General features: G+C 33.6%; 2 protein-coding genes across 8 annotated transcripts in view; one reads left to right on the top strand and one right to left on the bottom strand.

Moving 5' to 3' along the window:
- Window positions 1-1,166: 1,166 nt before the first annotated feature.
- LOC117237270 (protein unc-13 homolog 4B) overlaps window positions 1,167-22,409 on the top strand; it is a 37,200-nt gene continuing 15,957 nt past the window's right edge. For 2 of the 7 annotated variants that reach the window (XM_033501039.1, XM_033501038.1), the window contains exons 1-2: window positions 1,167-1,897; window positions 17,701-17,953. In XM_033501039.1, coding sequence (XP_033356930.1) covers window positions 1,182-1,897; window positions 17,701-17,953 — 969 coding nt within the window. In that variant the 5' untranslated portion in view covers window positions 1,167-1,181. Of the gene's footprint in view, window positions 1,898-9,274; window positions 9,582-15,335; window positions 15,482-16,312; window positions 16,472-17,700; window positions 17,954-20,849; window positions 21,248-22,409 lie in introns of those variants that run through there. The other 5 variants (XM_033501045.1, XM_033501043.1, XM_033501041.1 and 2 more) reach the window with 4 other exon arrangements.
- LOC117237271 lies at window positions 5,219-8,165 on the bottom strand. Its single transcript, XM_033501047.1, has 5 exons — window positions 8,017-8,165; window positions 7,443-7,912; window positions 6,276-7,012; window positions 5,763-6,118; window positions 5,219-5,545 (listed from the first exon to the last, which is right to left on the bottom strand). Exons 1-5 carry the CDS (start codon window positions 8,051-8,053, stop codon window positions 5,238-5,240), a joined length of 1,908 nt encoding a protein of 635 aa, XP_033356938.1. The 5' UTR covers window positions 8,054-8,165; the 3' UTR covers window positions 5,219-5,237.

The raw sequence follows: 22,409 nt of genomic DNA, 5'->3' as shown, positions 1-22,409 counted from the left end.
AAGGATGTCAGATTTCAGGCCGGAACCTTCAGCAGTATCATACTTCGGGGAATAACATCTATTTCCTTATTGTTATATTTATCACTTAATTATGACATGCATCATGGGGAAAAGAATGCGATATAGAGTGAAAAAGGGAGCAGTAAGTACGTGCTTGATTTTATTAGAATCGTGGTAATAATAGCGTTTTTCCCACATATGATTTCAGATTTAATATTTTAAGATCTATATATAACACGGTTGCAAGCGATAGACATACGAGTACACTGTGGTTCAAGAGTATGTGAACACCAATTTTATTTTCATTTTACTTTCCTTTTAAAGAACCCAATCAAAATTAAACAAAAATTAATAATTTTGAACCAATATTCGAAATTTATTTTTATATCACTTTTTTTTTAAAGAACGCACTCAAAATTAAATTAAACTCCATAATGTCATAATAACGCTTGAAACGAGAACTAATTTCAAAAATAAAATAATCATAAATACAAATAGTAATCACTCTTTTGTCAAGTTTCTTCCAAATTACGAAACATCCTATGTAACATCATATTTTCGTTCTACTTTCATTAAAATGAACAATATAAACTCTTGATTTCAAAGTGACGGTAAAAATTCAAATCCTATAATTCGACGAAGTATGATGGATATACTTAATTGAAGTCTTCGAGGGAAGGAAATTTTTTAAGAGACCTTAATGTACCAGAGGAACTTCTACAAGTCCTATTTCCGATGACTTACAGACTCAGTGCACAGTGTAATTTGTATAAGCAAACGTTTTTTAAGCAAATCGAAATCGGGGAACCCAACATCGGAGCTGGTGGGAAGTCATGAATGCCCCTACTCCGAGTAGAACAGCTTGCGACCAACTACATACTATATAGTACTTCCATTTGGAGAACATTCACGTACTTATTGTGAGTGTGGCTCGAGCTCAGTTCTACAGTTTTGCGCGCGCTATTCACACGAGCCACATTGTACCCTAAACCCCGAACAGTCATAACAACATAAATGAAACTATCGTATTTGAAAGTGAAAATGAAGTCTTTTATACTCATCGCGTAACGGTGCCATAAACTTTTACACTTGCTTCGAGTGAAACATTCAAAAAATCATAACGAATCCTGGAACGAATATGTTATGAGTACTGAGAAAATTATACACCACTTTCTATAACGATGTTAGCTATTTTTGAGAAGCTGAAACATCGTCGTAAGAAGTCGTCTAAACGTTTATCTTTTAAGTCAACCGAGGTTAGAAACATAGTGTTAGAATTTGAGAAAACAAAGGATAAGAAGAAGGCGTATAAAAATAAGTTTACGTCAACTGGAATTAAAACCAAAGTTTTCGGATATAGGAAAGCAAAGGATACAAAGGTTCGTAACAAAAAATATTTGCCTTCTAAGTCAAGCGAGATTGAAAACGGTGTTCCAAAGTATGAGAAAACAAAGGATTCTCGTCCGTATAATGAAAAATATTTGTCTCCTAAATCGAGTGAGATTAAAAACAGTGCTTTGAAATATGAGATAACAAAAGGCACAGAGGTGTATAATAAAGAATATTTGACAAATAAGAATTTATCGATTATGACTGACGACGAATCTGACTCATGTGTAGAAAATTCTTTTGTTGGGGTGAATTTAATGGAGAAGAAATCTGGCAAGGCTAATGATCTTTCGAGGAGAAGTTTAGACGAATATATAATTGTGAGTATCGAAGAAAAGCCTGCGACACTTATCACGAAGAATGTACATGATAATAGTGATTCAGAAAGCGTGAAGACGAGTATTGTCTCGGGGAAGAACTGCTGTACAGCATGTAACGATAGATGGTACAGGAGGTTCAAGCAACTAGTTTCGAGGACAAATAGGATTTCTCCTTGTGTGGTAACAGGGTGAGTGTAATTTACGAATATGGAAAATTTATTAATGATAAAATTTGTTAAGTGGTCAATTGTTAGATTATACTGGATTAGTAAGAAGAAATTCGTACGTTGAAAAATAAATTGATTTGAAATCTTTCTTTGGAGAAAATGCTGCAGAATAAAATTTTCTAATTGTACATATGCGTATATCATGCATGTCCCGTCAAAGTATTGTGAATTATGAAAGTAAATTCATATAAGGAAAGTACGATAACATTCGAAATCATGTTTCCACGTAGAACCATATGAATGAACCATGGCAACTTGGATGAACAAATTGCCTGATTATTACGTTCTCAGAATCGCATTAAGTATCAAATCGTATGCAAATCCACATGCCGTTTGTTTTCTCTTTTCTGGATGTATTCTTCCATAGTGGCTTAAATAACTCGATGAACGAGTAACAATTAAAATTTATGTATACGCATCGCAATCGATGAAACTGTTATCGATTTTGCTAATTTAAGGTTGAGGATGTTCGATGTCGGAAGCGAAACAAACGATATCAAAGTATTATACGCTTATAATACAGTATTATATCATATAGTATCATATCATACATTATATAGATATCATATGTCACTAAAGTACGTTTCGTCTAAATATTACAAACAAAACTGAGCTAAAAAATATAGATTTAACAAATTTCAAAAACTCAATTCGAGTCGCAAATCTCTCTGATCTAGATAGTATCACGACATAGAATTGCTAATTCGTTATCAAACACGATGCACCTGACGACGAAATCGATTAACAGTGGCATCGAAGAGGCTACAGTCGTCGAGTCGATTGGATCGTTGGGTGGCCATCGTGTTTATCCACCGAATAGATAGAGAGCCACGGAGAAATCGACGGATGTGACCGACGATAATGCACTTCTCACGGTTAGAAGACACGGTGCACGTGGCAAGGGAGTTTAAAGACCCGCTGGAAAAGCCGGCAGCCGTTGTTTATGCAGGGAAACCAACGTCGGTGAGTCATTCGAGTAAATGACAGCGTGGTGTAACGCTTGCGTGCCCACCATCGCACGAAACGATAGCCAAAACGATAGTTGAATAGATTGTACGTGGGGAATATTTAATTTTACATTCAATAGACAAGAGGTTTAAGGCAATCTGTTGTATAGGTTTAACAAAGAAGTAGGTTTCTAAGACGATTTCGTCGATTTTGAAAATTAGTTACGTAATTTATTGTTAATAATCTATTAAGGACCAACATTGCATCAACGTTGACTATTGTTCGAATCGTTTTGAATAAATATTTATCTACGACAATTATCCGGACAAATTCCTTTTGTTGGAACGACTATAATTGAACTCGGGATACGATAAGATAAAATTTTAAGAATAACTTTGATGAGATTAATTGTTGAGTGTGGCGTACTTCTAATTAAATTATATTGTGTTGTATTTCAGCGATTTTAAAAGAATTTCATTCTCATGTCGTTTTCTCGAAATCTGAGAATATACATCAAGTAGTATTATGTTCAAAAATAGCCATACTCGCTTATGCGTGTCGACAATACGAAACGTCGTTGCGCACAATAGTTTCTAATTATGTATTACCCAAGGGCCCTGTTCGAACTTCATTCAGCCCTAAGTACACGGTACGTGAGTCGAGTGGCTGTGTATGCGACAGGATCTTGCGCAGAACGTGCGTAATGGACTTCCTGCGTGCATCGAACCTGAACACGCCTGTCTCTGTATTCTGGCATTGGACGCGGCTTTTTCATCTTCCTGGAAACGACTATTTTCATGCTATACGTGGAACGTGAATCCTTGATCGACTGACTATCGATTCGATTGATTTATATAGTCCTTAGTGTCATTTCGAGAATAAAATGGCCAACCTCTTGTAAACAAGCATATTTTCACAATTTCCGTGAACAAAATTGTTTATATTCACGTCTAATGTTTTTATTATTCTGAGCTTCCGAAACGTCTGCAAAAATGTTGGGACGCACATTAAAGTCTTTACTATACAAATAATTTTTCAGTTAAACGTTCGAAAGGTTTCCCAAAAAAAATTAAAATTCGCTTCGAAGAAATTCACGAGTGGAATTTCACTGGGATCGTAAGAGATCCGCGTAATGTACGATAGGTTAGTGCATAGGTTAGTTCCTAATTCAGAATTTTCAGGTATTTACTCTGTCGACATAGACTTCGAAATTTGAATGAAATACTATTTATACAGATAGATCATTCTTCCTACAACGTTGCATATTTCTTCAGCGATTTGTGTCATCTTTAGATTTAAAAAAAAGGAAGATAATGATAATAAAGATATGAAAAGAGAGGAAAGACTAGATGCAACTTAATTCGCGGTTGTGAGGTTGTACTTCGATGTACGTTCATACACGCACAAGAAACACTCTCTATATTTGTTGCGATAAACATACGTAAAAATGTGAATAAAAGCTATTGATTATTGTAGATTCAGGAAAATATGAGTTACAAGAACATGTGAAATAAAATAAAAAGAATACTCATAAGTTAGGAAGAAGATATTAGATTTTGCGTGCATTTCTGCTGGCAGTTTGAACGATTGCGTTCGATAAATTTGAGTGTCATACAGAATAAAGAACGTTTCATATCTTGGGAAACTATAGATGTCATGCATTTTTCTTGTAAATTGCTGAAAATTACTGTTACCTGCAAGTAAATAAATTATATAAGTTGGAAGATTAGAAGAAATAGTTATATAAACTTCTTGATCTATTGTATTTTAGGATTTATAGGGTCCTTAGCAAGTGTACGATGCCCGATATGAATGATACTAATTGCAAAAAATATATCTTGATAATTCATAAATTTCTTTTCTTTTACATTAGACAAATATTATATTATATATAATATTATTTACTAATAATATTTATATAGTTTATTTCATTCGTCTTGTCTATGAAATCTATAAAAATTATGAAATTAAAAATTTTTATTGAGAAGCTCGAAGATAACATTAAAAAAATATAAAATTCGATTCTTTTAAATAACAATCCATAACACTTTGTAATAATTTAATTAAAATAATTAGTTAAAATAATAAATGGAGGGTAGGAAAATAAATTGACACAGATTTATCACAATAGAGATCCGAAGGATTTTATTTCGCACTTTTGTTTCACAAAGCTGTGTTAATATATATTAAGTACATTTAACAAATTGCCTGAAAATAAATTATGACTGAAATGAAATTCTTCAATAATTTGTATTTACTACATTGGATAAATTTATTTATTATATTTATTTACAACTATTTTGAAGATTACATAGGATTTTTGTGGTTTATTCAGAATTAATTATTCTCAGAATTAATAATTAAAAAGAGGATATTCACGTGAGATTAAATCGATAATTTTATCGTATTCAGAAAAATGCAACGATCCATGTTGACGGTTCCATTCGTCGTCAAATTCTAAAGAAGTTTCCTCACTCGCAATTGGTCCAAAACAGTATAAGGAAGAAACGAAGCCCATAGTTTCCATGAATATCATGACTAAAAGAAGATTATTAGCAAGAGAAGTCAGCATATCTTTATTGGTCGCGTTTCGATGTCTGGTTAGGTGATTCATTGATTTCATTAGACTATTCATAGAGCTGTCCACATCTTTTATTATCTCTGTAAATGAAACATTTATCTATATTACGTTCGTACTTCATGCTTAATAATATACTTTATATCTTCTTCGTACAAAGTTTATAAAGAAAATTTCTATGTATTTAATGTTTGGCGAATAAAAGGGAAATTATCGGACCTACCATGACCCGAAAAATTTCTTATAATAAAATGAATAAAATATCAAATTCAACTGTAATGTAATATAAATCGTGGTAACCTGATTTAGGACGAGCTACAACACGCTCCCGGATATTTTCAGAATCCAAATCTTCGTCGCTATTCCACTCGACTTGCGATGTGCTCGTGTCTGACGAGCTCGTGTCTGACGAGCGCGGTTCCTTTCCACTGGAGCTTCCGCCGCTGTGGAGTTCCAGTAGCTTGGTCATCCAGTCCATCAGACTAGATAAAACCTTCACGTGGCTCTGCCAAGCTTCCTTAAAGGTATCTCTCATTCCCTCCGCGAAGAATTTTTCAAAATCGACCGCAGACCGGTGCATTTTATTTATCGCTCCGAACGTTCTTACCATCGCTCCCTTTTTGTATGATTTCAGAGCTTCCGAGATTTCACTGCGCCTGGTTGGAAAGCATATATGTATAACTTTCACATTTCTAAATTTTTATAGAAATTTTTTAATTCCTTTTGATTATTAACCCTTCTAAAGGATTCTAGTTACACATACTAAAATTTAATTAAATCAACTTCAATCGTATAAAATTTAATCATACTAACTTCACCGCTGCCTTTTTGTTCTTACTCGCAGATTTTGAAAATCTACTTAGTTTCTTTTTGCCATCCTCGTAAATACCAAAGTATTGGCACAACTCATCGATAAATCTTTGTCCCCATTCGCTTTCCGAAAATGTGTCGCTAAGATCACTAACAGCACGATGGAAAGAAGATCCTCTAGGTATCTTTCTGTCCAATATTCTTTCAAACACGTACTTCGTTTTCTTTTTAATTTTTCGTGGCATTCTTCGATCGGGTTTACAAGAGACCTCCGTTTCTCCATATTTATCTTCCATAGTTTTGCAATGACTCAATCTTCGAATCGCCCTTGTCCACGATTTCGCGTCAAAATTATGCATTTTCATATTCGATGATTGTTTCGAGCTGCTTAGACATTCATCGAAGCGTTGCAATTCGCGAATGCACTCGTCGTAATCGATTCCCCTGTTTCTCGCCGTTGAAAGACAAAAGAAAATGTGCCAGGACTTTCGTCCTGGATGATTCTTTAGAACATTCGTTTGTGAGATGTTCCTTAAACTAGTTTCCAAAGTTTTAAGGGTGGTTTCCGGTGTATGTTTCATCAGGTCGAGGATTGCTCGATTTAGACTGAAAGAAGATCTACGCTTCCTATTGTTCGTTATTTGCAGCAGACATTGCGATAGTCTGTCGCTAAATTCTGCTGCATCGTTCACTACGCCGAGGAATTTGAAGCCGTTAGCGTGTCTATTCAGTTGCTGGAACTGTGTGAATATTTTAGCTTATGAATTTTTGGAAGAGTTAATCGTAAAGATAGTACCGAAAAATTTCCTAGGAATCTTTAAAACTTGTATAATTGATTATCAGGTTGTTTGCTGATATACATACATAGAATAAAAGGTTTCACATTTTTCAAGTTTTCGATAGTTTTCGAGTTTTAGTAATAAAAAGTAATAACATAGAATTAATTACATATTCTATACTTTGATGCAGTAATTTACCTTATTAACAGAATTTTAGTGTCATATTACTATATTAATTGTTTTAATTTATTATCAATTATATATTGATACATAAGTTCACCAATTAATTACTTGAAAGACAGAAATCTTTATCATTAAAAACATTGACTGTACAACGTAAAGCACAATTAACAAGCAAAATACCTCGTTCAATTTTCTCATTTGCACAAACCTTACTTTCTCGGAAAGTCGTATTTCCTTCTCCGAGATACAAACCAGTCGATGATCTAATTTCATTAATCATGTTTCCTAAGTCTCGTATCACGTATATACTTTGCAGCAGCAACTCAGAGAACCAATCATCGGACAATGGATCCTGACTCGAACGTTTTTCGTATCGTTGAACGGTATTAATTAGTCCACAATCATTAGCGAATTGCATGAGCTTTTTCCTTATACTTTCACATACTTCTCGAATAGTTGATAGCAGACCATATGAATTAGACGATGTAGATCTTAACACAATCGGTTTGTCTATAGGCTCTGCTATTTTCGAAAAGAAATTTCGTATCGTCCTTTCCAAACGATGCACTTGATTTGGATTAACTAACACAAAGGTATTTGGATCTGATCGAGTATCATTTGAAATTGGAGAATTGCTTCCAGTGGTATGTTTAGAAGTTGAAGAACATAAAATGAGGCCTGTGTGAAAATATAAGTCTCTCTTGAGAATCTTTCAATTTATGCAATTAGTTAAAAAATATGAATAACTGAGAAAGGAAAAGAATTCAGTTTTAGAGGCTTACCTAAGAATACGAGAAACGAAATTAGCTTGAAAATCATGGTGAAAATAATATACTCGTCTGTAACACTGCTCCTTCTTCGCTATTTTATATATACTTCGGTATATCTAACTTTCTCGTTCTCAAAATATCGAAGAAGACACATTTTTGATAACACGATATGAAATATTGCATCGTTCTGCTATTCTCAAGTGCATTACAGATTAAACTACCATATGTAAACTCTCATAAACGTCGCTTTACATCTGCAGTTTTTATGAATGTCTAGTGAAATATTACCAAAGAAACGAAATAAATAGAGATAAGTAACAGAAAGCGAGACTTACAACGTTAAAAATAGGATCGAGGATACGTTGAGTAAAAAATTCAAAGACTTCTTTGCAGATTCTTTTGGTTTCCTCCAACCACTACCAGCCAACAATACGATATACGCTCCCGTTCATAACTATTAGGCCACTTACAGAAAATGAAATAAACTCAATTCTATTTCTACTTATTAAATTCCTCGTGTAATTCTTGCAAATAATTTTTATAAATCTTTTGGACGTCATCCTGCATGAATGCAAAGTTATGATCGACTAAATCTTAATAATTTCAACCAACCATCAAAATTAGGAAGTGTCCTCGTACGAACCGTACTTTATAATGACATTGTACTTTGTGGAAAAATACTCAGAGAAATACAGAAGACACTTAAGCAGCCAGCGACAAGAATAGAAGCCACAGGAAGGAAAAATTAGCATTTGTTAGACAAAGGATCATCGACTTCCGACAAAACAGATGTACCGCGATGCCAACGACATTCGACGAATTCGAAAATCATCTCAGTTACTTAAATCATCCTTGGCAACGATCTGTAAATTCTTTTGACACACCTGCCGTGTAAACAGCACGGTACCATTCTGATGACAATTCTCGTTTCTGAACGTTGACTCACCGGTGCTATTTGAGAATCATGGCGCCATCAGGATTACCAGTACCGACCAGTTACCAAGATTCACACATCTCAGTTTCCACGGAACGATGTTCGTGTAAATCCGCGTTTCCTATCTCCGTGCGAGCTATCTTCGATTAAAGAATAATTGAACAGATAAGGAAGATTGTAAACGCGTCAGATAAGAAAGTAGAAGATCAAGGATAGTCGAGAAGTTATTGACGCGCGGTCTGTGAGCATCCGCCATCTGGTGGCTGGAGAGGAAGCAACAGTGAATGGAAAATGTCAAGGCGTGTTATTCACGGCAGTGTTGACTGCTTCGAGCTGACCTACCGGTGTTAACTTGTTGTTCGCCGGAATTTCTGACGATACTCGTTGAACATTGCGTGATTTTAGCAATGAGCGACCCGTGGCTCTTGCTCGAGCTATAGAAGTGACGTTTCATCGACGAGAGAAAGTTAATTTGGTCTATTAAAGAACGTGTAGGAGGATGTTATGAATTTCATTTGGGCGTAAAGAACATACCTGCCAGAATGGACGAGGAGACGATGTGGAAAGATTTCTATCACAAGATTGTTGTGGAGAAGGAAACGAAGGAAAAGGAGGAGCAAGAAAAATCGGAACACGAAACAAGGTAGAGAGAAAAAGAGAGAGAGAGAGAGAGAGAAAGAGAGGAACCTCTGCAATAGACAATTAATAGACTGGAAACCATAACTTTCATTTTCTTATTTACGTGTGTTAGTCTTTAACATATCGTTTGCGCTATTAACAGAGAAATGGGACTGTGCTCGTGGAATATATGTAATCATAAACGTGTTAATAATTAATCTTACGCGCTTATAAGGATTAATGCAGTAACGTACAAACATTTCACTTTATATCGCAAAAGTAATATTTTAAAGAATTGTAACTAATATTACATAATCACATAATAGTTTTTACATGTACTGTTATTTGCTAGCGTTTACTTGCCATCCTGTAATGCAGTTAACATTAATTGTTAGCTGAGATTTGTTTAGTTTTTAGTTATTAACTAAAATTAATAGATCTGTAGTCGCATACAAACGTAGATTAGTTCTTTTAATAGAATTAGTCATGCTGCAAAATAAATTTCTATTAATTCTAATTTATGCGACTGGAGTTATTTGATTTAACTTTTCAAATCCAAAGCGAAACAGTAAGCTTCTTCAGTATCATTTCCAAAAATGGACAAGTGTCGTTCAGTAACCAATCGCTTTTGTAGAAATTATAACTCTCCAAAATAAGGCAACTTCAAAGAGGAATTTTGTTCAATCACAAGCATTCAAATGCAAATACTTCTCGCTTAAACGGAGTCTGTAGCACGTCGATCTTATGACTCAGAATGATTGCCAATGCAAAATGTAATAGATAAAAATGAATCAGGTGACATAAACGGCGGAAAGAGTCGCTTAACTTGTTTCTGTTTCTCATGCACTTTTCTCCACGTTTTATCGTTTTCGAGAAAAGTTCAGTGTTAAAAGTTAACGTATTCGTCGATGTTTTCACGATGGAATACCACGTGTTCGTCTGTGATGAGTCGTTGTTGCAGCGGTCTCGTTCCAGAACAGACGCTCGTTGCGTTTTACTCGTTGGCACGTTGGAATGATGATCTGAAACTCTCGTATGTACCACATACGCGCGATCTATTATTAAAACCAGACTAACGCGCGTTGTCCGGAACATCTGTAGAGGAATTGTTTCTCCAGGTCGCGCGAACGAGCGTAACGAGCCACTGGGATCCGTGACTCAAGGTCGACGTTTCGCGATTTATTGCCAACGTAATTTAAGGTATCGCGATAATTGCAGTGACAAAATATTAATTGCATCATAGAGATATGCAAAGTATGATTGCAATGGCAAGTGCGACAATTGTAACGGAGAAATATTAATTGCGATACGCTAATGGCGATTGCAATGCAAATTTGACGGTACAAATTTGTTGCAAGATTGGGGTAATCCATATGGAATTCGTTTTTAATTGCAGACGTTGAACGCGTTAAATAGGAAGTTTTACATAAAAAAAACAGACAACTTAAAATTACAGTATCTTTTAACGAAGAATCTATCGAAATACAAAAAAAATTGAGAATTACAATTGACCAGAGATTTATTAATATAGATGCAATTGAGAAAATGATTCGAAATTTTTGGACGTCATTTGGATTTCATTACGTGTATAAGAAAGCGTCTTTGTTTATATCAAGCGGCATCTATAAATATGCCAGACAGAAGAGTTGGTCATCCGTTGATGTCACACGAGGAAAAACAGTTTGCACAAAAGTAAAATGCAAAGGAGGTTTCATCCTACTCATACAAATATTCTACGAAGTATAGCGTGTAAACTATATAACGAGACTGTCGTATTCCACACGATCTCCTTAAACAGAAAAGAAGCAATGTGCAGACATACGTGTTAATTAATTCTTTCATGATGTCTCAACTATTGCATTGCCGTCGATGACAGAAGCTCTACGAGACGACTAAAGTGGCTACTACAATCTGTTCAGGAACCATTAAACGTGTATATAAAACGTTACGAACGAATACCATTAATTCTTCTTATCACTTACAAATATTTAGTAAAATCTAAATATACATGACTCTTGTGGAAACCAATGATAAAGGCAAGAAAACTAAAAAATAGGCTAATAGGAAACGTATGTAGTAATAAAGAACAGACAAATTTTAGACGTAAAATCGTTTTAACAGAATTAAAAAGATAAATTAATATAAAATATACTAATAGACAAAAGCATAGACACAGTGTATATACACGTTATAACTACATATATCGTCCATCTCCAAAAAAATAATTTTATACGTTGTTCACTTGTAATTACAATTACTGAAAAAATATAAAAATATACATGTATATTCTTTTTAAAAGCCAACGACGAATAGCAAAATTACATTTCTAACAAATTAATACGAAATAGACGTAGTAGGAAAAGTCAGTATAAAGTGAGAAACAATACACATACGATCTTATACCAAGAATATACAAATGCTATAAATTACTAGCTTATCCATTTTCAAAAAACCATTTCTCACGATCATGCGTTTAATTAATAAAAAAAGACGTAACACTATACGATTTTCCAATTATGAAATGTTCATAATCAACAATAGCGAAGTGAGTTAATTAACTGCAATTGTCGGTGTTACTACGTATCTAGTCAGCAGAAATCGCGATGCTTTTTCCCATAGCTCAACGATATACCAATGTCGGTGAAGACGTCATCCTGACTACCCCGGGAATTCCTTGTTTCCGTGGCGGATACGCAACTGTGCAGAACGTTAAATCATCAGCGCGTAGGTGAACGTCCCACGGGAAATTAACGTTTAAAAACAGGTTACAGGATAAAGGAAAATATTGATAAGCTTGAAGGCGTACGAATATAATTTTGATACTTTTTTTGAAAATAATACAATGACCATTTTTCGTTTGCATTTGTCCTCGAAAATTACAACGTGTACATGGTCACGCGAAATCACATAAATAATCGGACATAGAAGTTAACGCGAAGCGGATCGAGTCCGCTCGAATTTTGTAACGATAGGGACCACTGAAGGCCGTTCGTGACTTACATCACTGAGGACCTTGTGCTTCTTGCTCGCAAGACAACAACGTTGCGTTACAGTCGTATATCTGTAAAAGATTACGTAAAATTACAATATATACATGGTGTCTCGTCTAAGTATATTCTCTGAATAGATTAAACGTTTATTTTCTGAAACTTTTGAGAACAAATATCCAACATTAAAACGTTGTATGCAATTATTAATACATTCTCAGTTTGTATTTTGTTAAATATAGGGAACAAAGAACTAATTAAGTTCGATAATATTATGTACTTCTTAAACCATTGAAACTGATTCAAATGAAACACGCTGTATGTACGCTGTATATGTATATTAATGCAAATACACATATATCAGATGCAAAATCACCCATAATTATTCGAGAGACGAAGAAAGAGAGAATTATTATAAAAATAAGATATCTTGCGAATGTTAGAATACACGTTCCTTTATGAGAATGGTTAATATTGCTCCTATTTTACGTTGCAATTGTACGTGCCTTAAATCCAAACTATTTAAGCAACGTACGTTAAATTCTGAAACCGTCCAAAATGGTAAGTTCGAATTGAATCAGAAATAATTATGAGCAACAGATTAAATAATTACAGCCGAATATTTGGCGTAATTATCGAATACTTTTCTTTATTTTGAAATTGTCTACATTTCGTACAGTTCATTATTTAATCATTTTTACAATAATTTTGGAATGAATTATTTAAAAAATGATTATTAGATTGCATTAGTATTACTTTATGACACAGGATTTTAGTTGCATATAGTTTTCCAGAATGTTACTATAAAGCGTAGCTAATTGAACTATAATTTATACTTCACGCTATTTTCCATATCTTGTATGCTGAAAGCAAAAGACTGCAATTTACCATGATAGTAATCTCGTTGAAGCATATCTTTAACATTTTGATGTATGTATATTATAATGATATACAGATTCAGTTATTTTTTTCGTATCCTGTTTTAAAAAATATATTCCCTTCGTGTAGTCAAGTTAATCCACGAGTCAATCCACATAAAGTCTATTAATAATTTAAAAAAGAATTCTCAAAGTTTCTAAAAACATACATCACCGTGAAAAATAATTAAAGAGCATAGTATAAAGAGCAAGAAAGTATTTTTGTTCCACTTAAAAAATATTTTCAAGCAGATTTTTTAATTCTTCGATATTTCAAAACTGTTATGTAACTCAGGACATTTAACAACTCAGTGCATATTTTAGCACACGATAATCATCGTAGGTCGAACAAGTTGTGCTATCATCGTTTTCTATGTGGTCATTTAAAGAACAAAAAATTTGCAAGTTATAAATGGTAATCGGTACCCGATATACTCGCGCCAATCAAGCGATTACAAAGCGTAAAAACAAAAGCAAAAAGTAGAAACGTGTTTGGAGAGCCAATCCGCGATAGTGTACCAAGACGAAGAATGTAGTTCGGTGAATCATGTCTCTTCGGTCAAGTTAAAAATAAAAGAGGCTAGTTGGAAGCAAGATGTACCGTAAAATAAAGATGTTAGAAATACCGTAAGAGCATGTGGTTTTCCTTTCCCTGCTACGCGAAAGCTTGAAAAAAGGGGAAATGTGTGCGTGTGTGATTTCGTCCATTTTACAACACAAATATTTTATCATTTTATGCCATTAGTATTTTGATATTACATTACATTAAAAATATTATTGACATGTAAAGGAGTGTGAAAATTTCCTTAATTTTCATATCTTTCAAGTTAAAAGAGTTTCCTTAATTTTAATGATCTTTAAATTGCTAAATTTTCTTACATATTATCATATTTTAAGATGAATAACTGTTCTTAATTTCGTTATCTTCTAACAAGGCTTATTCAGTGACAAAACAGAAATTTATAGAAAATCCAGAATAGTTTGCAATTAAATGCAATGACTGGGAATTGGAACAAAAGAGCACCTTGAAATTGCAAACAAAGTTCCGGAGAATCTACAGCTTCTACGATACACATGCATTTATTATCTTTTTTATTGATCCAGAAGTAAACGTGAATCATGCATATACCGATATTTCCAGTAGAGTATTTATTGCGCAAGTAGAGTCTGTGAATTGGTACAGGGAAGGTAATAAGCGGGGAAGTTCTGATTTTATTAATTATTCTCGAGAAGAGCTGATCGTATTCCAGCTAAACAATCGAGAAATTACTATGTATGTTGTTACAATATATCGTGAAAGTAGTTTCATTGTTAGGAATCGTTGTATCGTATCGAAATAATGAACAAAGCGGTGACAGTAATTAAAATGATTGAAACTCGCATTGCTTCGTTTTCTCGATGAACGAGAAATAGTTGGTTAGTCACATTATTATCAATTACTTTCATAAACAGCACATTTCAAAAGTATAATATAAAGGCATCTAATTTTCTTATTTCATTCAATTTCATTGGACAGCAATTTTAGTATAATAATTTTAATAATTTTCTCGCAATAGCAAAGTACCAAAAAATTGTTAGCAGATATACTAAACCAAACTTTATTCTCTATTCGCTAGTAATTAATTATATTTACGAAATTCTACAACTTAACTACAAACTGTAGATCAGTTACACTATAATTTTAGTAGAATAATATTATTAATGTTTCAATAATATAAAAGTTCCTAAAATCGTTAAAAGATATGATAAATTAAACATTATTTTTTATTCTTGATACGGTTCTTGAGCTATAAAATATACGTAACAAGAGATGCAATAATGATACCTGACGCGCTTGAATTATGGGAAAGTTTGATGTACCATTGATGTTGATATTGCACGATATCTACTTCCTTCTTCTCTGGTTCGCCTGAAGTCCTCCGGCAGTTTGTTGTCAGACATGCTCCGACTGACACATTTTACATCGACGTCTCATTCTCCTGCAAGTATACCGTTCTACTAATAGCAGGTCTAACAGTGAAGTGAGCATTTATCATACATTATGATAAATTAACCGCGCAGATCAGTCAAATATTACGTGCAGTGAGGTTTAACAAATATTACTATAAAATCACAGAATTATTAAAACATTTATGTTTATTCTTCGGTGAAGGATTTCAGGATATTTTTCTGGAAATTACGTTTGACTGGAAATTCTATAATTTAAAATAAAATAATTCTGAATTTCAATTTTATGGTTAATAATTAAATAATTTCGAATATAGTTTTATGATTAAAAATTAAATAATTTCAAATATAAATTTAAATTGTGAAATTAACTGTTTAACAAAGTGAGATATAATATTATAGAATACAAAAATTTGTGGAGCAGGAAATATAAATATTCATTTGCAAAAAAGGAAATAAGAATGTAAGTACATTATCAAATATCATTGGACGCACAGTCTGATCAAATCTACTTTCCGTATGCACAACCATGATACGAATTTATCTGTCTTCCAATTATGACTCTTCGATAATTCCTTAACGGCACAGAAACCATTGAGAAATGATACACAGAAGCATAAACACTTGGATAAATTATTTCATAAAAGTAAAATTATTTCCTAAGAAACAGTTTATTTCACATATTGATTGGTTTCTAACTAAATCAAATACAGACTCTCGTAAAGTAATTAGTATGCCTGTGTTGGGTCGATTTTTCAATTATTTCAAATGGGAATTGCTCATAATTATCAAACATACAAGAATTGTCAACCAGTCAGCCAAAAACAATTAGAGCGTTTCGTGAATCGTCAGTGTTATTTCGTGAAGCACGTGTGAAATGGAGAATTTGTGTTTTTCTTCCGAAGGAGAGAGAGTCGAAAAATGGCGCACTTCCAAAAACTGGACGAGACGCATCCTTACTACGCGATCGCCGCGGCTCGAATGTCGCAAAAGCCGGAAACGAAACCGGTCACCGTAGGCAGATTCTATTGGAAATTCGCTGCGTTCAACTTCATTCATAAAAGGTGAATTGTGTTGTTCGTTGCTTAAGTAACGGGAGTGTACTATGCGACAGAGCTGTATACTTTCTCTTTTCAATTGCGAAATTTTACAAAAATTTACTTACATGCTTTTTCTTAGAAAAATTCTGAAACATATACGTGGCCAAATATCGAATCATTAATATTCCATAAAATTTAAGAAGTTAGGATATAATTATTTATTTGAAGTCGTAGTCACTTTTTATGTCCAGCTCTGAAGTATAGTCTACTAAATGGACTCTACTTGATTTATATAGTAGAATTCAGCGTAGTTGCTTTCCAAAATATGTTTGAACGCTGCAAGGTTTCATTGTTTTTCTATGAAATTTGTGACTTATCTATAAGTCATAATCGCATGACTATGACTGATAGTATGCATATTTATCTTTCTTGAGTTATACGATTATTGATTTTCTGATAATGCTTATTTACGTGGGTACGAAACACATTAAATATCAATAAGTCCTATAATATGATTTTCACGAGGTATTAGGTTATTCTATAAACGGTGCAATTTTTCTGTTAGATATAAGTTATAATATTTACGAAAACACGAATTCTTCATAAATTGCCAAAGAATAATAAAATAATTTTTTACGAAGAAGAATAAAGAATGTAAACGTTCACATTGGCCGTGAAAATTAGCTATTATGCAGTCGGTGGTTTCAAATAGCTCGTTTTTCAGCACACTTAGCGAAATCGGTCGGAGACGAAGAAAACAGGAGTTGCTTCGCATCACAATTAACGTGGCATTAAATAAGACATTTGCTTTCATCATTCACCACTAGCTTCTTGCAACTTATTCTTAATATTCCACCTATTAACCGCAACGTTTTCCTTTAAATTATCACGCAATATTTTAAACGATCAACGCAAACATAGCATTTGCTTCAATGGAACATTGATCCTTTATACTTCACTAGCGCCACTAAATTGATACAGTAAAACTTTCATCCGATTTCTTTCTCACCCGTGAAAATTGAAAAAAGAAAAGAAAGCTATTATTTAATACAAAAAATTTACAAAAATTCATAATTTCTTTTATACGAAATTTTTTCTGACTTTAATCGACGCTACTATAAAATTATGTTGAAATCGTTAATCGATGCAACAAAAAATTCTCAGAGTAAAAAGGATTGATATAAATGTTTAGATACAATTTTTAGTATTATCTTCTACAATTAATTTCCTTGTTTCCTAATACGTATGTACAGAATACAAGAGACCGACGGCGGTTTTTTCGAAAATCTTGGAACATTATTGGCTGAGAAGGTTCGGGCGCAGGAACAGGAGGAAGGACCGCTTCCAAAGAAGAAAAATGAGGTTCAGGAAACGGGAGAGGAAGAGGACAATTTCAGTGAAGAAGGTAGTATCGAGGAGCCTGTCGATGCACTTTTGGAGACTGACAGCGACAGGGACGAAAATGAGCATGCCACGAATTTCTTAGCCGAATCTATGGGATGGAACGTGAGTTATATGCCACTTTTATTTTTTTCAGTGTATTTTAAGTTACCGGATATTATTTATTATCAATTTGTTTTTTTACTATGATCATTGATACGAGATACATTTCTATCGAATTTTTAGACAAATTTAAATTGTCACTATATATGACAATTTTGTTAAAAGATTCTAATTATTCCTGCCGAACTTTTTGAAAAATTTCTATTGCATTTCGCCGTATTTAAAATTATCGACAGTTCTCTACTATTATTTTATTTTGAATGATAAGATTTAAGATCATTGTATTTCAAAGATGCTACAAAATATACATTTTAAGACAATTGACGCGCGTTTCTATCGAAGTTTCCTGAAGAATCGTGTGCAACCCAAAGAAACGTTGTTCCTCTCTTCACTCAAGATTCGATTATTTAATCAACACATAAAATCGCTTAATGTTTCTTCTAATTCCTCCAAGAAATTTTATCGAGTCTTCTAATTTTCAGAATTTCATTTGCTTCGAAATCTCCGACTTTGAAAACATACGTAACCACAGTGTACTCTTCCTACTTGCGAATCGGCCATAAAATCTTTCATTTTTTCGTTTGTCCGTCTGTTGATTTAAATGGCGGATGTTAAATGTCCGCCACATCTCGAAGTTCGAGTGTTTCTTTTCTTGGTTTGCTGAAATTTCGAGAGCCACCGGATAACTCGAAATATCAATGACTTCCGCGAATGGAACGCTCGACGCCTCATCGAACCGCTTAAAATACTCTGATAGACTTATCTACGCCAATACGAATACGAGTGGTCTGTTTATCGTTATTTGCTTGGTTTATAGAATGCTCTGTGGGAAGTTATGGAAAACAGATGGAGAAAAGTCGTGGGAAAGTATCTTGAAATAATGATCAAATATAATGTATACATAGTGAAGAGCATCGTAACCTGATGGTATTAATCTTGGATTTAATTTTCGATTTAATTTACTGATAAGCAATTAATCCCTAAAACAAATTTTAATTACATGGTTCGGGAAGTAACCTGTTCTGCTAAAATTTTTTTTTCGTTTAACTTAAAATATTATGTTTAATAAAAAATTGAACCCTGAAGTGAATTCCAATCCAAGATTACTTGACAAATAGAGCTTTAGACTAATAAATAATAGATCTGAGAAATAGAAATAGATTACTTAATTTAAAAAACTTAATTCTTAACATGGATTTCAATCAGATTATTCTCGATAGGTAACATTTTGCTTAAATTAGTTTTGTTGCCTTTGTGTGATAGAATTTTTGCAAATTTCCCTCTAAAAAATCAAATTTTTCAAAGAACCGAATTTCTGTTTTTTCAATTTTTTTTTCAATCTTCGTCCTATAGTTACAATGTTTAAAGTATTATAATCAAATATTCTATAATTACGTTCGAATATCATTGTATTCTTTATTTATCTCGATATTGGATATTGATGACTGAATCATGCCGCCGGCATATTGCATCGTAGGGTGGTAACAAGACGATATTGATCCCACAAAGGCCCCAGTTCGAATCGAATGTCCGAACAAGTTACGTGTTCTGGCACGAGCAACATTTTGGTCGCCTGAAAATGTGGTAACTTTCAGGTTACCTGAAATATTAGCGCACCCTCGATTATATCTCAATTTCCGTGTTGAGAATAATGCGACTGGGGATATACGACTGGCCAGTTTCCCTTCGGCTCGACGAGAAATATGTGAGTACTATAACGTTCTTATGAAGGTAGTAGAGTTGTTTCAACTTGTAGTACTCCATAGGATACATTTTATTATATCATTTTTACTTTTAGTTGAACAATTATTAGAATTAACTTCATTTTATCCTGTTTTTTATTTTGGACTCTAGCGACTTATTATGTTTCATCTCCACCCTTTTGTTAGTTTTACTATGGTGTGTAAAAATAGAACTATGCTTGTATCTGTATTCAATAGTATTTTTATGCCATAATAATTTTTACGTATCTCTTAATTCGCAATTTAGTCCGTAATTGCTGAAGGATCGTGTCTATCCAATTTATGAAAGGACAGACTATGAGATTTATTTCACGGATTCCGCTACATGAATCTTTCAGTGACATTGCTATACATATTTTCTTAATTAGGGCTTTATAATATACTGTTTCACGTATTCCCTAATTTTCTTCTTGAACTCGATCCAATTTCAAAGGATCAATTCATCGAATTATTAACATGGATTTGGATTGGCCGAATTTGAAAAAAATATCAGAATTCCTCCAGAAGCATTGATAATTTCTGCAATAAATAATTCGCATAGTCCATTCATGAAAATTTCTTCAGTTTCTTCGACAAGTTTTCCTTAATAGTTTTCCCCAATATTCCATAATTTTTCTCGTATTCTTCCAACTTCCACCAATTTTTGAACTTTTTCCTAACTTTTCGTAATATTTCTTACTTTCTCCTAAAATTTTCCGTAAAATATTTATATATAGTCTACTGAACATTATATACAGTCTACTACAATTATCCTTCTGTAATTTTATCTCGTACCGTAGTAAAATAATTTTCTGATTCTACCAATGTTATTTAAGAAATGTTATCTAAGAAAATGTTATCTAAATGTATAATCATTTTAATCGTTCGATTCCCGACAAAATCATCCGAAATAGAAGATCAAAGGGAAAGAACAGGTAACGTGAATGATTGCGTAATATTATTTCACCGATAGAATGGAACGGTAGTACAACCGGTAGGGTGTTATCCTCTAAGCTCAATTAACAGTTAAGCTCAATTTGAAACGCGACTCTGGTTTTGTAGCGTAGCCAGCGTGTGACGCTAGTTGAATCGTCGACGTTGTCGACGACGACTCCGATCTGTCCGTCCATCTATTCCTGGCAGTGTGCTACTCGCCTTCGTCAGGCTCCTTTCTAGCTGACGAGCTACCACGATTGTCCTGTTCGTGTACTTCCGTCTGGAGCTACCACCACGGAAGTCCTGGATGCCTCTATTTGAAAAGTGTAACACAAAATGATCAAACATTATAAGGACGTATCGTAATCTGCCAATAGAGTAAAACGTGTGTAAAAAATAATGAAAGAAACTGTGGTGTGGACTTTGTATCGTCTCAGTGTGTGGAAAAGTACTCCGAAATGAAATATCCAAAATTCTGCCCCTCTTCTCGCTTCTAAATTAATTTCATACCCTGATTGAAATTTTAAATAAATATAAATAAATAAACATTTAAATAAGAATTATTGAAATTATCGTTCGATCGGTGTGAAACGCGCGGTGATAGAAATTTGTCAGGTAACAGGAAGCAATGGGATCGAAGGTATGTAACGTTGATGGGACTTGTTGAGGGTCGAGATGTGGTGATCGTGGTTTCAGCTCAAGAGGATAAGTTGGTATTGTGTGGCAATTGGCTATTCGACAGAGTCTTATTTGTTGGCAATTAAGGCGCAAAAGCCCGCTCATCGAAAGTCAGGCAGCAGTCATAAAAATAAATCAAACCTAGCGAGAAAACTGGGTTGATCAATTGCATTCTGCTATGTCTTCAAAAATTGACAAACTATCAGTAACATAGCTTCATTCTGTATAGAAATGTTCGTAAAAAATTTCTCCAAGACATAGACCTTGAAGAACATCGTATTTCATACGTTGTTGACATAAAGCGTTTAAAATGTCTAAAAATTTATTGCAGCCCAAATAACACGATTTCAAATTAATTAAAATAGAGAAAATTATAAGTACGTTTCGTTTAAATTGTATGGTTTGCAAAAATTGAATGAAAAATAATTATAGTTAGAAGATCTTTCGGTAGATTCTAGATATTTATATATATATGTATGTATCTTGGAATTTTCATGTTATAATTAGAAGATCAGTGGAATCTCAGACTAAATTTAATTCCATGTAGCTCGAAGTACATTTTTTTCGCTGTCAAAAAATTTCCAATTTCTCAGTGAAATTTTTGGCCGTTTGCTCAAACGCGTAATAACTTTGATGTCGACGATCAAGAACCTTTAATACGAAATTTGGAATTCGTTGTCAATCGACAACTGTTTTAAAAGGTTGTTGCTGAATGTTTCGTATACCCTTCTTTAAAATTCATGCTGAGGTCAAGCTTTCCACAGACAGTGTATATTTTCGAAACATGCAATAGCATCAAAAAATAAACCCGATTCTATGCAACGCGAAGTCGATTCAGTTTGCCAAAACTTTACACGAATTCTTATTTTCTACCGTTTTTAAAATTTCTCAAGCTTCTCTGGAAAACTTTTGCAATTAGAGATTGTCTTAAATGTTCCACCGGCATTGGGCAACAATAATTATTCATATTTCGGCGAAACGAGCGCGATTCGATTTACCAGAACGCTTTACATGAATTCTCATTCGTTTCTGCTTTAAAAATTGTTAAAATTTCTCTAAAAAATCTTTGGAATTAACGATAACATTCCACCAACGTTAGCAACAAAAATCATTCGTGATTTGGC

Source organism: Bombus vosnesenskii, unplaced genomic scaffold (genome assembly GCF_011952255.1).
Source record: "Bombus vosnesenskii isolate JDL3184/JDL3185 unplaced genomic scaffold, Bvos_JDL3184-5_v1.1 scf7180000013367, whole genome shotgun sequence".
NCBI lineage: Eukaryota > Metazoa > Arthropoda > Insecta > Hymenoptera > Apidae > Bombus > Bombus vosnesenskii.
Note: the sequence above shows the minus strand (reverse complement) of the source record. Positions and strands in the feature narration are given on the sequence as shown.